This window comes from Chenopodium album, chromosome 4 (assembly GCF_948465745.1).
Source record: "Chenopodium album chromosome 4, dcCheAlbu1.1, whole genome shotgun sequence".
Lineage (NCBI taxonomy): Eukaryota > Viridiplantae > Streptophyta > Magnoliopsida > Caryophyllales > Amaranthaceae > Chenopodium > Chenopodium album.
Window position 1 is genome coordinate 74,523,022 of NC_137837.1, and position 15,077 is coordinate 74,538,098.

Below are 15,077 nucleotides of genomic sequence, written 5' to 3' on the forward strand. Positions count from 1 at the left end.
CAATTGTGGTGAAAGTAGGAGGGATCGAGCTTGGTCATGGACTATGAACCAAAGTAAAACAGACGGCAGCATATGGTCTGAGTATGATCAAGTGTACTTGAAGTAATTATCTTTCGGATATGGTACAAGTAATACAAGCAGACACGTTAAGCATGAATCTGCTCGATACTTCGGTTAAAATATTAACCCCTCTCAAAACTGCATGAATTTGTATTGTTAGTTTGTACTGAATTCAACTGCCGTATATTACTGTTTATTCTGTATCATACTTGAACTAGACATTGTATATCATAAACTGTAAACGTCTCAAAAAAAAACATACAGACGAAATAGACATTGTTGGAAATTCCACATAATCTTGTTTATGGTTAATTGTAAGGTTGTTGCTAACTAAGATCCAGCCAATAGTACAATTCAAATACCCAAAAAAAAAAAAAAAAAAAAAAAAAGCCTAAATAGAAAATTCATAGGTAATAATCGTAATATGTTACAAACAAACTACCTGAACTGAGGCCATGTAACTAATATATCAATAGAGTAGTTCTTTCCCTGTATCTCCGCCGAAGATTGTTCATCACTATTAAACTCTGCACTACCTTGTAAATAATCAACATCAACACTTGATTCAGAAGTTAAGCTGCCATCAACTATTAAATCTGCTTTTATAATTAGAGAGGACTTTTTTGGCAAAGAAACAAGAGATTTTGACAACGGCAAGGAACCATCGTTTTTAAGGTCATTTATAGGATCATCTAAACCTCTCTCAAAAAGAACACTTTGATAGTATTTCACATCATACGAGGTTGAATACTCATAGTTGCTATACCGAGCAACAATGCTCCCATAAAACTTTACGGGCAACAAGCTCAAAGCACTATCATTGTTTTTTACCAAGACATTCACTTTAGCGTGTGCTCCATCTTCAATTATTATGTAATGCAGTGCTACATATCCATGATCCCCTCGAATAACAGAACATATCCGTTTGTTATACCATTTGTCAAAAAAGCGAAAAGTCCACGAAACAAATCCTTCAACAAAAACATTACCCTTAGCATCCTTGAGGTCAAGATAAATGCCAAAATCGTTCATAGCCGATAAGCCAACACGACCACAGTATTTGACCTCAATTTTATCAAAACATATCTGAGGAGAATTCTCATCTCTATTGAACAGATGAACATATTGCATACCTTGAACATTGATCCTCCCATAGAGCTTAAAGGGAGGCTTCAAATCATTGCTACTGATACCAATTGAAAACACTTCTAGTAGTTGCACGGGTTTCTTGACTCTCGTCACATGTGATGTCGGCAAAACCAGTGGAGACCTGATAATCAGAATTCAATACCGCATACAGATTAAACCAACTTCACTAAGAAATACAAAACATAAAGGAAGGCAAGCATGCTTTTTCTAGTTCAAAATACATCTAGAGCATGCTTGGAAATAGAGAAATAAAATTAAAGGTAATGGAGTATAAAATAAAAGGTAGTAGTTTCTGAATAATTATAATAGGATTTATTATTTGAAGAATATGAATCCATTACCCATTCCTCCTCCTATCCTCTCTCAATCACCATCTCCTCCAAACTCTTACTCCTCTTCACTTTGCCACCAAACTACAATGGGTAAGTGACTAAAAAATAAATGACTAATCTATTTTATTCTAGGTGTTTAAAGAGCCATAAGGGCGAGTGATGAAAATCGATTCCAAAATCTCCTAAAATCGGGAGGATGCTCTAACCAATTGAGCTATCTCCCACTCTCCATATGACTAATCTATAAAAATACACTAATGGCACAAGAGTGTCAAATAAGAGATAGCAGCCTACCAATCATCACTCGAGAAGGATGTTGAGGGTTGTGGATCAGCAAAATACTGCAGATATAACAAACATCAAATGTAAGATGAGACAATAAACCAGTTTCCTATTAAAAATTACATAGGAAAAGAAAGGCAATATCACATGAAAAGATACAATACAACAACCATATAAAAAAAAATTACCCGCTGCCTTTTAACCAGTTCATCAAGCTCGCTCTCTTCATTCAAACAGCGTTTCAAATCACTTCCTTTGTAACGCAACTCATATGCATCACCCCATTTCACTCGCACTCTAATACGCCCATTTTCACCCACTACATCCATCTTAAACTGGCTGCGGTCATTAGATGGAAACTCTAAGACCCCATTAGCTAGTGTTCTTCCATCCTTATACTTAAAATCCACATATATTTCAAGGGGGGAATTTGAATTAACTGGCATAGCAACCATGGACCTTGATAGCTCAATAGATGATCTAGACTTGACCCGTACACATTCATCACGTGACAATTTTAAAAGTATACTTGAAATAGTCGTATTGTCTCCATAGGAGACACTCCCAGGAAACTTGGTGTGTGCAGCAACAGTTCCATAAACTTCAGCACCATCGTCCTTTCCATATGCAGAAGTATCATAATCAGTATAATCAACATCAACATCAACATCATAGTCTAATACATCATAATCATCGTCTTTGCTGAAGAAAAACACATCCACAGAACCTGTCACTGCATAAGGAAAAGTGGCATAATGCAGAGTCACAAATCCGGCCTCACCCAAAACAATTTCAGCTCCATGTTCTGTGTAATAGGTTTCTTTGTAGTTGAAGCTCAACTTTCCCTTAGCAATGACAACATCACTTCGAGCCCTATCCCTTAGATCCACCTCAATAACGACATAATCATAGGGTATAATGACACGACCATCCTTAAGTCCAGTTAATGACAAATAACGAGTGTAGCCATCCCTATTCAGCTCAATAAACTCAGGGTTGTTGCGTTTCCGTTTGTAGAGATCAAATACATGACCTAATCCATTAGTGGCTATAATAGTGCCATATATCTCACAACAATCACAATCATCAAAAGACATGCCAGGGAGGCTGGTATTTACACTGACAGAGAACACCTCGAGCAGAGGCATAGTCTTGGAACCAATATTACCCCACGCTTCTTGTAGATAGAGTATCCTCCGTAAAACATCCCTACCTGTTTTCTTAGCCAAATCCATATCTGTAAATGGATGACAGATTATTACAACAACAACAACAACAACAACAACAAAACCTCGGTCCCAAAATGATACGACAGATTATTAATTAAGGAAAATAAATTACATTTAAGACATCGTATATTTTGCTACAAGAGCAACTCCAATGGTAAGTTAATGAGCTTGTTGTTATGCCACATAACATTTCGTAGCTAGTTTGTGTTCCGACGGTTAGCTACTAGCTTGTGATTAATAATACGAACCTTAATTCCTTAATTAGCTTTTTGAATTAAATTTTATTAATATATCAAGACTACTTTTTGCAAGTTTTTTCTTAAGCAAATTAGCTTAAACAGATTGTTTGGGCAACATAATTTCATTTTTTTTAAGCAACAACCTCTAAACGACCAAATTCGTCTCAAATGCAGAGGCAGGGGAGGAAGGAAATGAGGTCCAATTTCATAATTCAATCCTAAACAATCAAGGGTTCGGCAATACAATTGCAACAAATTTGGTCGAAAAATCACATAATTTTATGGATATTTGATTCAATAATCAAATTAGGCTCTTAATTTTCTTTTCTTTTGGTTATGATGTTTCGTAATCTTAGAATTTAGAACCAATAGTTCGATTTTCGAACCCTACACTTAATGCACAAACAATTTAATCAAATATGATCAAAGATAAACCCTAGATTGTGAAATTTATATGATGATAACAAAATCAAACAACTTACCTCAGAAGCTGCTTCAATGGGGGATACAAGTATTAGATTCAATGGAGAACGTCAACTGCGCTTCAATGGAGAACATGAACTGCGCTTCAAGTGTTGGAGGCCTTGGAGCCCTTTTAAAAAGCATGACCCACCACGGTTATATATGGGTTAGATCCGTATATAATAAATAAATGGGGCGAGTCTTTATACAATCGGCTAACACAAACTTTAAAAAAAATCAGGTGTACAATTGTACATCCATTATAAAAATAACCCAAAGTGATTAAAAGTTACCCCTGAAATGAATAAAAGTTACCTCAATATGCGTTAAAGTAATCAAATTCAAATAAAAATTGTCTACGCTTTATTAGTAAAGAATCACATTTTAAATGACTAAAAATCAATTATTAGTGATTGAATGTAATTAAATTACCTTTATAAAACTTTTCTTGTTGTTGATTTATATAAAAATTGTATTATGTTTAAAGTTATCCAAAAAAAGACAAAAAGTTACCCTAAAATTAGCTAAAAGTTACCCTTATACTGCTCGATGTACACTAATATTAGTGTAAACCGGATGTATACAAAAGTTTTTGATCGTCTAATTATGGGGTACAACGGGTCTTATAAGGGTTTAGAGTAAACTTGTTCTTACAAAAAGTATTTTGTACTTCGTAGAGTATTAGTTTTCTTTTTAAAATTGAGCAATATTCATGGAAAATATTCAAACCATGTAAATTTTCTTGTTACACCATGTTATCGATTTTCCCACGGTATTGTCCACGCAAGCAAAGGATAAAAAATAAAATGGGGTTAATTATTGAAAATAAATTGTTGTTTTAAGTTAGTGAACCCCTAATTGAATTAGCAATTTACGCAAAACAACTATACCAAAAACAATATTTTAGGTTAGGGGAAAATCAAATAGCAGTTTTTTAAGGGTAAAATCGATAAAATCGCTAATTCAATCAGCAGCCAGTTTAATTTCGTTGGGAATTGGTAAAAAAAAATACAAGCTATTCAATCGTTGACGTGGACAACAATACCGTGGGATTATTAATAAAATTTGGCATAATAATTAAGGAATTTTGCATTATTTTAAAGAATTTTCCACTAATCGCTTGATTATAAAATATAAATACAGTAAAAAAGACAATAAAAATAATTTGAGTAAATAGTGTAAATTTCAAGGACTTAAATATTTTCGGGTTTTGACTTGTATATATCAATGCGAAATAAGTATGTTTTGTTTTTTTTTTATAGGTCCCAATTAACAAGAAATTAAATTTGTAAAATGGAAGTGGACCAAATTCATCATAACTAGTACTTGTAATATATATCATAGTCTTTGTCAAAGGAATTCCTGGTTTGACAAGGAAAGTTGGGAGGTAGTGAGATTAGGTAGTGTTATTGGTTGACAGTTGAATTGCTCTTTTACCTGTGTGAGTGTCTTCTTCCCACCTGATAACTGCCATGGCGCCAACATCAACAACCACTCTCTTTTTTTAATATTTCAAAACTTATGCTAAAATTCTTCATTCCATCTACCTTTTTTAAAATCCACTTTCCTATTTCAAATCCTTCCTTAAAAGTCCCTCTATCCCCTCCCCCCCTCCTATGGATAAGCTACCTGTATAATTTAGAAACGTATATTAAGGTGGTAGATCGGAAAAAATTAATACGGCCCTAATCGGTGTATGGTATACAGACATACAATACATCATCTTTAAGGAATTTAAATTAACAAAGTAAAAGTGATTCTATTTATCTAATGCAGTGACGGATCTTGGTTGAAAATATTAAAGGGGTTAGAATTTGATTCTTTTACCTATCGCTTAAAACTAATCACTATATTCCAATGCTTTGTAAGTAAATATAGGTTATTTAAGCTCAATAATTAATTAATTACAATAATTTACTAGGACGCAGTCCCCGAATGACCCCGATGGTAGGTCTCCCTCTGTTTGCATGTATGTGCTCAAAGCGTACAACATCATTGGTGAATTTACTAAGGAGCTTGAGTGATACATGCCCTACCATATTATAATGGTTTCAAGTTTAATACAAAAAATCATCATGTGCTAAAATGAGATGTGCATTGAAATGGTTTAGCAGTAATTAGAGCAGCAATGTTGTATGATGTATGATCATGGGATGCAAGGAAAACATCCTCATCCCCCCATTGATATCTCTATTTTTTTGTTCCCATTCATTTTTTCTACTTTTTTTTTTTTTTTTCCACTAATTTTTATTAATTTATTATTATTCCAATTTCTAAATCCTAAACATGACATATGTAATTAAGTATGTAACTGCTCGTCTGGGAACTCATGCAAAATCATGCAAATTCAACTTAACTAATATTATTTTTATTTTTTTTGCTTCATCAGAATCATCACCCTTATGAGTTAAGATCGAGTTCAACAATTTTGACCAATAGCTAGTGATCCATCCAAGCTGTTATAATTTTAAAAATTGATAATGAATATTTTACAATTTGGGTAGAATACTACTCCCTCCGTTCCCGATTGATAATCACTTTTGAAGAAAAATCACGGGAATTAAGGAGAATTAAATAAAGTACATTGAAAAAGTAAATTTACATTAGGTATGCAAAAAAGTAGAGAGTGAAAGTAATTAAAGTACATGGGAAAGTAAAATTTACATAGGAAAGTTAAATTTGCACAAATATTTTTGCAAATGTTAGAGAATTTTGGTAAAAAAATAATATTAATGGTATTTGAAAAAAGCAAATGTGACTAACATTTTGAGCCACCAAAAATGACAAAAGTGACTATCAATCGGGGACGGAAGGAGTAGAATATATATATACATATGCATTTGGCCATTTGGGGTTAAAAGGGAGCACTTTGGAGCAATTAAGCATACTCCGTATATACGAGCAATGACAAAAGTCAATAAACTTATTAAAATAATAAACTTGTCAAACCTTGACTTATTGTTATAAAATGGTTAATGTGACATTTATAGATCTAGTTTTTATGCATTTTTAGTATGTATCATTATTAATTAATTGTGCCAATGAACATTAAAAAATACCAATGTAATTGCAACTATGTTTTGAGTGTAAGTAAGCAAATCATACATACACATAATATGGAATGGATAGATGGATGTATAGTTGGATCTTGGATACCAAATTATCAATTTGTTACTCCTTAGTTAGTTGATACAAAGTATATACTTCGTATGTATTAGGCAATGTTAAGCATTAAACAAGACGTATCCCCTTTACATACTTCATTATTAAATTTTGTGCAATTTACCTTAATGTCAATCCATGAAAAAGTTTTACTACTCCATATGATTCTTCTTAAGTGTTGAATTTGATTTTTGTACAACTTATAATATTAATACTCTATATAATATTCATCACACGATTGATATTTATTGGAATTATTCTAATTGTATTCAAATAGTAACTCTTTATAAATAAAAGATACGTAGTATCATTTATTGAATTTCCACATTGACAAATATATGATATGTGGCACTAACTAATTAAGAATAGAGAAACTTGTACAAGTATAAAAAAAAAATACTCCAAAAGACACTTTATATTTAAAAATTTTTGTATACATGTTGCACATACCGAAATGTTGGCATACAGCCCGGCAAATCTTTACATAACATGATCAAAGTATCAAGCTAATTTAATATTATACACTATACATATATCTTGTCAAAAATAAACTATAATTGTATTATAAAATTAATTCGAGCACTTGTATTTCCACATTGCAAACATGACCATCAACCCAAAAAGTCAAATCCACACCCAAAAAACAAATTAACTAGCCTATAAGGGTAAAATGGTCAGAATAGCAATCAAGGGCAAATTAGGCAGAGACAAAAAATATTATCACTGCTCGAGGCCATTTTTTTGTATAACAACTCGCACCAATTATGCAAACACCTGTGCTTTTTATACATCTAGTGGATTAAACACAATTTTTTTTTTTTTTTGGTAAGAATGTCCTGATTACTCATTTTTATTAATATTTATATTAGGTAACCATTTGGCTTAAAAACTTTTTTTTGGAAGGGGTTAGAAACATTTATAACGTACAATTTTGTACAATTTAAAATACAACTAAGGCTACTTCAAATTATCCACTTGCTTACATCGCGTATATTAACAATTAAAACAAAGAAATAACATAAGATTCAATTAACTTTCCATGAAGAATTGTAGAGAGTATATGTGAATTTACACTTATAACATAAAATATTGTCTATATTAGTGAGTTTAATGGTTCTTTTAGTATCATATACTCCGTAATCTTTATGTTTCACCTAAAGTAACTCTTTGTACATCAATATGACATTACAATCCTCTCTTTTCATTCGTAAGTAGTTTTCAAATACTTTCATTTTTTTTTTATCTTATTAAAAATTAGAGCGACTACTTTATGATATATTCTTAGGTTAATTATCTTCGGCTTTTCCAACATTAATATTTTCCTGATTTCCTTCCAAATTTATAAAAAAGCCAGACTAACATGAGACTGTAATCATTTAATTCAGCAAAAATAAAAATTTAAAAACAAAAAAATGACTAAACATGAGACTGTAATTTGATTATTTGAAATTCAGAAAAAAAAAAAAAAAAAGTGTAAAATTAGCAGGTTGTGCGCAGTCCCCAGCAGCAGTGTATATAGATCGTCTTTCTCATTTGTCCCCACGCTTTTCTCTTTTACGACTCCTAGAATCTCTCTCTTCTTTCTCTCTCTTCATTTTTGACAAAAATTCCTTACTACAGATTAAAGCACCCACTTAATTCTTTCTTCAAACCAAGTTACCTTTTCTTTTGATTTCAACAGGTAACCCAATTTTCTTCAACTTTTTTCAGTTTTATTCATTTGTTATTTTGCTTTTTTACTGCTTAATTTTGATATATTATCTGAGAAAATCAATGTTATTTTCTGGGTTTTTAGTTTGAAAGCAAAATTCATAAATTATAGTTGAAATAGTTTAGTTCCTGATGTACATTTTTAGGTACATTATCTTAGAATTTGATGTGGGGTTTTTATTTTTTGGTTGAATTATGATGTTTGTTTTGATTTTATGGATCAATTATGATGTTTGTTTTAATTTTATGGATCAATTATGATGTTGGAGCTTTTGTATTTCTGGGTTTTTTTTTTTTTTTTTTTTTTCTCTAAATAATCTGGGTGAGTTATTTTTTGGTGAATTAATTATGTTGTTGGAGCATTATGATTATTTGGGTGATTTATTTTTAGTCGAATTATGATTTTGTAGAATTTTAATTTTCTGGTTGGATGGATTATAATGTTGGAAAGTTTTGCTCTTAGTATAAATTACCAAAAAAAAAAAAAAAAAAAAAAAAAAAACACTTTTTTCAACTTTTCATGTGAAGTATTTGAATTAGATAACATGAATTATTCGCATTTTGAGGGCGGGATTGCTAAAATAATAAGTATGAACAGTTTTCACGGCACTTTTAGTCATACTTCATGGTTCATCAACATTTTATCTGTTATAATTAACAATTGATTAGTATTAGTCAATGCCGGAGGCTGCACGTTTTGAATTTTAAGTCTTACCCATCTTTGGATCATCATGGTCTTTTCCTTGTTTCGATTTCGTGGACGGGTTTTCGGTATGATTCTTATTGTATTTTGTGAAATGGGTATATAAAATTTGGTAAGCAACTTAAGATGTTGGGATTATTGGGGAATGGTATGTGTTTTTTAGGTATGATAGTGATTTTGAGTTGAAAAAATTGATGTGGTATGACAAAAGTAGGATAATTGGTTGATAGTTTGTATTTTAATACCTAATTGCTATTAGATGTTGACAGTGTGATTCAATGGAATGGATTTGCATCAGTGTGAGGTAGCTCAACAACACACTGTACGAAATGAGTGACCAGTCGTCTGGATTGATACTTGGTATCTCTATTGGAGTAGTAATTGGTGTGTTTGCGGCAATCCTTGCCCTGTATTGTGTCAGATACCAAAGAAAGCGTGCTCAGATTGATAATAGCAGTTCAAGGAGATCAGCGACAATTCCTATTCGTGCAAATGGTATTGATACATGTACAGAGTTATCGGACTCTACCCTTGGCCCTGAATCTCCAAAACGATACAGAAAAAGTGTCAGCGGGATGTCTTTGTGGCTTGACGGCTTTAAGAGGAGTAATGTTGTTTCTGCATCTGGTATACTCGAGTTTGCTTACAGGTTTGCTTTCTGAAATTTACTTAAGTTTTTAGTGACTAATTGACCATGTTAAAAATATTCTGTTGAGACATTATAAATAAGAATTTGGTAAATTTTTTGTGATCATAGGGGCAAAAACGAATTGGGGAGTGAAGATGAGAAATCTTATTAATCCGATGATTGATCAATGGATTTTTAAAAATGTTGCTAACAAATCAATTATGTTTCATAACTTGATATTGAATCTTGGTGTTAGATTTTATTACTTATATGGTGCTGTTTTGATTCTTTGTAATTCACATGAGAATCGTAAAAGGAGGTATTAATTGCTTTCTTATGGTAATAAATAGTTGTCGTACCAGACCTCATTACAGCTTATAATGTCGTATTACTGTGTTTGGCTGGTGTCATTGCTTTGCTAAGAATTTATAAGTCAAGTATAATCTACATCTTAATGTGATTTTTGCTCTCAGTATCTCAAGTGCTCTCTTTCTCCGCTGTCTTTGTCAATATATCCTTGTTGGAGAGTGATTTCTTGTAGATTCAATCATGGCGAAACTTCTGATATGGACTGAACTCTGATTGCACTTGACTTGATGACTATAAGCTGGCTACTTCTTTTGCAGGGATTTACAGAAGGCAACTCAGAATTTCACAACATTGGTTGGCCAGGGTGCATATGGTCCTGTGTACAAAGCTCAGATGTCAACTGGTGAAATAGTTGCTGTGAAGGTGCTGGCAACTGATTCAAAGCAAGGGGAGCGAGAATTTGAAACAGAGGTAATGTCATATTTTAATCAGTGCAGCTTCTTAGTGGCAATATAATCTACACTAAGGTTCATCATTAGATGTCTTTACCGAAGTGCCTTGTGTGGTAGACAAGTTGCTGTCTTTTTTTTAATGCTACAGAGGTAATGTCATATTTTAATCAGTGCAGCTTCTTAGTGGTAATATAGTCTACACCAAGGTTCATCATTAGATGTCCTTACCGAAGTGCCCTGTGTGGTAGACAAGTTGCTGTCTTTTTTTTAATGCTGTAGTGATTGTCCTGATTGATTCTTGATCTCACCTTCTTTTATTGCCTGCTCTTGTTTCACAGGTTAAGCTGTTAGGAAGGTTGCATCACAGAAACCTCTTGAATTTGCTTGGATATTGTACAGAGAAGGGAAAAAACATGCTTATATATGCCTATATGAGCAATGGCAGCCTAGCTTCCCATTTATACAGTAAGTCAACAAACCATATTTTCAGTATTTATGCGAGCCTAGGTTTATGTAGAAATGAGTGTTCTAGCCCTTTGCCCCTTCTATGTGTCACTGCAAATATGAAATAATGAGATTTAACCAACTTTACTTCCAGGAGAATTAATTATTGTGTATGTAAATGGATACATTGAGATATGTTGAAATGTTACGATATTTGATTTTCACCTGTACATTGGCTGACTAAGATCAATGATCAAACTATCTTGCAAACCTAGTTTTATAAACCTTTCTTACGTTGGAGCCTGCAAATTGACAGGTTTCCTCATTTTCCAGCTTAAGTGATCCCATTCCCATTGCAAGGATAGTTGTAAGTGGGACTTCCATAGTTCCATGCATGCAACTATGCAAGCTTAGTTAGGAAGAGGTTCTTCTGTGAAAAAGTGGCTCTATAGGAAGTTCTTGTCGTTTTGGTATCCTCCTGTTCAGACCTGTGACACCAGTCCCATTAACAAAATCTATAGTTGTCTGAATAAGATTTTGTTTCCCTTATCATCTATTAATCAAACTTTGATTTATCCTTTTCTTATGATCTTCTCGAGCGTAATCTGTACTGCTATTACGAGAAGAGATGAAGGGTAGTATCCGAATTGGGTTGAAATTTGTTGTGAAATAGAACTACAGGACTTGAATTACAGTCTTGGGTTGATTATTCCAGTTTTAGGTGTGCTGTATTGTAGAGTTTTACTACATTTAAATAGATTCTACGAATGCTCATTTGGACCCTTCTTTCGACTTTAGCATGGTGGTTTTTTGAGGTATTTGGGGAACTAAAATCTTTGCTTTGCAACTTATATGTATGAATCGTTGTAGTGTAATAATAAGTTTGGGCCTTTGGGGAATGCTTTGGGTCTGATATTCCTGTTTGTCTGCCATATTGTTGGTTCCTTTTGGCAATAGTAGGGAAAAAAAAATTCTTCACAGGCATCATCTCTATTTTGGCTTTAAATCATCAAAAATGCATGTAAGTAGGCATTCATGTTGATTTATAATAGGCTGTTGAATAATTTATGTTTTCAAGTTCTCCTTTAGGAATTTGAGTGCATTAATTTTTAACCTGCCTGATTGACCTGACTCTTGCTTCTATTGTAAATATATGAAGTATGGAACTTGATGCTATGCTCCCTTAATCTTTCTGATGGAATTTCTTAAAACATATGTTGCACAATGTATATATTAGATTAGATTAATACTGTGCAGATTAGATCCACGCTTTCTTTCTTATGTTGTCATAAGCTAACCCATAATATTCAGGGTTCATGATATTCTTTTGCTTTCTCCAGATGAAAAGATGGAACCATTGAGCTGGGAACGAAGGGTCCATATAGCATTGGATGTCGCAAGAGGCTTGGAGTATCTTCACGATGGGGTAATATATTTATCTAAGCTATTGAGTGGGGGTTTAGATAAGCAAATTAAGCCTACTTTTTTTTTTTCTTTTTTTTTGCTGTTTTCAATCTGATTTCTTCCTTACTTCTGCTTTCAGGCAGTTCCTCCTGTAATACATCGTGACATTAAATCTTCCAACATTTTGTTGGATCAGTCGATGAAAGCTAGGGTATGTACATTGTTATCACTTGTTCCTGTACAATGTAACTGAGATGCTAGGAAGCCATGGTGGCAGTGGTGTCTTTTTGCTGATGCAAATGTTTTATGCTTAATCTAGGTGGCTGATTTTGGGCTTTCAAGGGAAGAGGTAATTGACGGGCAAGTTTGCAATTTAAAGGGGACTTTTGGCTATCTTGATCCCGAGTATATATCCACAAGGACCTTTACAAAGAAAAGTGATGTCTACAGTTATGGGGTCTTGCTTTTCGAACTCATTGCAGCAAGAAACCCCCTTCAAGGTCTCATGGAGTATGTAGAGCTGGTAAGTTGATATATTCATATATCTATTGCATTTGACACCTCAAGACTATGCGCCAGACCTGTTAATATAGGACCCAGATTGTTATGCTTGATGCCTCTCTTCTTGCTGGAAATTTTTTATATTTATGAATGACCCATAGTCCATTAGTCCCATAGCGGCATAGCAGTTATTATACTAGGCAATATGGTGTCTCAAGATTGTTATAAATAAGTGTCTTAAAAATTTATATGAATTCTTACTTCCTGTATTTTGGACGTACATAACCGTGTCTCAACATTGTGAGCTTTAAAATAATTCATGGTTACCTCTTGGACCCATATTCATGTCTAGCACTTGTATTCCAGTCCAAGCATCATAGCTCCACTTTGAAGATGTACTTTGGAATTTGGGGTGTATGGAACATTCATATATTTTGTATAGAAAGGCAGTCTTTTTGCAATCAAGAAACATTTAGGCATCGTTTGTTTCAACAGATTTGGTGTTGGTTTAAATGATATGCCAAAGAATGTGATATCCTTCAGACCCCAACCATATGATGTTAGTTTCTATAGTTGAATTTTTTGAAAAATGTTTTTGGATACATCTGTCTATAATCTGGTGTTCTAATTCAGTTACAGTTTGTCGGCTAAATAGTCTTCAATGTTTTTACTGTCTTATGATGCCAAACATGGCCATCGAGTAGTAGATGTTACAGAAATATTGGTGGATACGTTTATCTGAACAGAATAATTTCCTTTTTGGTCGAGGAAATGTTTAGCATCATGATTATGTCCATAGCTGTATGTAAATTATACCCAGTGGTATGGTAAAACCATTTCATTATGAATTCTTCCACAAATTACATAATTGTCTAATGGGTTATGCTAGTTACTCACTTTTTTGAACTGCTGAAACATAGGCTGCAATGAACACAGAGGGAGGGACTGGATGGGAGGAAATTGTCGATTCGCGTCTTGATGGGAACTTTGATGCTTTGGAACTTAATGATGTGGCAACTCTTGCATACAAATGTGTGAACCGTGCCCCAAAAAAACGGCCGTCCATGAGAGACATTGTTCAGGTATTATCTCGGATTTCAAAATCTCGGCATAGTAAGAAGCCTCCGAGGACATCTTTATCTGCAACACCCGAGGAGGTGGCTATTGATGTCGATCTAGCAGAATTACCTGGCTCAGAGAGTGGACACAGGAGAGAAGATTCTATAAGCAGCATGGATACTGATCTATAATGGCCGACTTATTCTAGATTCTTTAATTTTTTCTTTCTTTCTCGGTTCTTTTTGGTATGTCATGAATGCAGCTTCCGGAGGTGCTGGGGAGTACATCAATTTAGCTTATTTTTTATTTTATATTTTGGTGTAGAGGTTTCAGGTACAGGCTTACAGAAAATTTAGGATTTTATTGGTTCTTGTCAGCTCATTGTAAATTAGGCCATTGCTTTTACTCAAGATAGTTCTTTGATTCGTCCAATGCAGCTAGTGTAAAATATTAACCTTCTCAGTTTTCACTTGAATGACTTGATCGGATAATCTCTTGGCAAAAATCTTGCCTGAGGCGGTCATTCTATGATATTTAGGGTGATTTTGTCAATTTTAAAGGGTAATTTTGCGTTTCTCTAGAAGAGTAGAAGCTATGATAGATTTGCTTGAATTTTTTGTACATTATTTCATTCTTCTATATTTGGATCAATGTGCCTGGAATTGGCTGTAATATGCAGCTAAGCAATTGTTCTTTGCAGATTCGTGGCGTCTGGAAAGGTTTATTTCTAGATCTGAAGCCGTGGGATTCGGTCAAAGGATCCATTTATAACATTTGAATATTATCATACACAACTGCATTGCTGTGGTGATGGATTACATGTTGGTACATTATCCTTATTTCTTATACATCTTCATTGACTTGAGAAGTCCAACCAAGAGCTTTTACCTTAAGCCTTTCAAATTCGACCTGTAATGTCTGTACTACTGTATAATATTTTTTGTTACTCTTA

General features: G+C 33.5%; 2 protein-coding genes across 4 annotated transcripts; one reads left to right on the forward strand and one right to left on the reverse strand.

Moving 5' to 3' along the window:
• Positions 1-150: 150 nt before the first annotated feature.
• Positions 151-3,896, reverse strand: LOC145627284 (uncharacterized). Its single transcript, XM_081679682.1, has 4 exons — positions 3,774-3,896; positions 2,012-3,060; positions 1,836-1,882; positions 151-1,330 (listed from the first exon to the last, which is right to left on the reverse strand). The coding sequence occupies exons 2-4, from the start codon at positions 3,056-3,058 to the stop codon at positions 499-501; spliced, it is 1,926 nt and encodes a 641-aa protein (XP_081535808.1). The 5' UTR covers positions 3,059-3,060; positions 3,774-3,896; the 3' UTR covers positions 151-498.
• A 4,543-nt stretch (positions 3,897-8,439) lies between these two features.
• Positions 8,440-15,034, forward strand: LOC145629332 (calcium/calmodulin-regulated receptor-like kinase 1). Of its 3 annotated transcripts, XR_014111643.1 has the most exons (9): positions 8,440-8,596; positions 9,598-9,977; positions 10,583-10,736; positions 11,056-11,182; positions 12,502-12,587; positions 12,705-12,776; positions 12,885-13,088; positions 13,987-14,686; positions 14,826-15,034. XR_014111643.1 is itself a non-coding variant. In XM_081681910.1 (8 exons), exons 2-8 carry the CDS (start codon positions 9,658-9,660, stop codon positions 14,314-14,316), a joined length of 1,293 nt encoding a protein of 430 aa, XP_081538036.1. In that variant the 5' UTR covers positions 8,440-8,596; positions 9,588-9,657; the 3' UTR covers positions 14,317-14,721. The 3 variants fall into 3 exon arrangements, 2 of the variants coding, with proteins under 2 accessions (XP_081538036.1, XP_081538035.1); XM_081681910.1 differs by lacking the exon at positions 14,826-15,034 and having other exon boundaries at positions 9,588-9,977; positions 13,987-14,721; XM_081681909.1 differs by lacking the exon at positions 14,826-15,034 and having other exon boundaries at positions 13,987-14,719.
• The last annotated feature ends 43 nt before the right edge of the window (positions 15,035-15,077 follow it).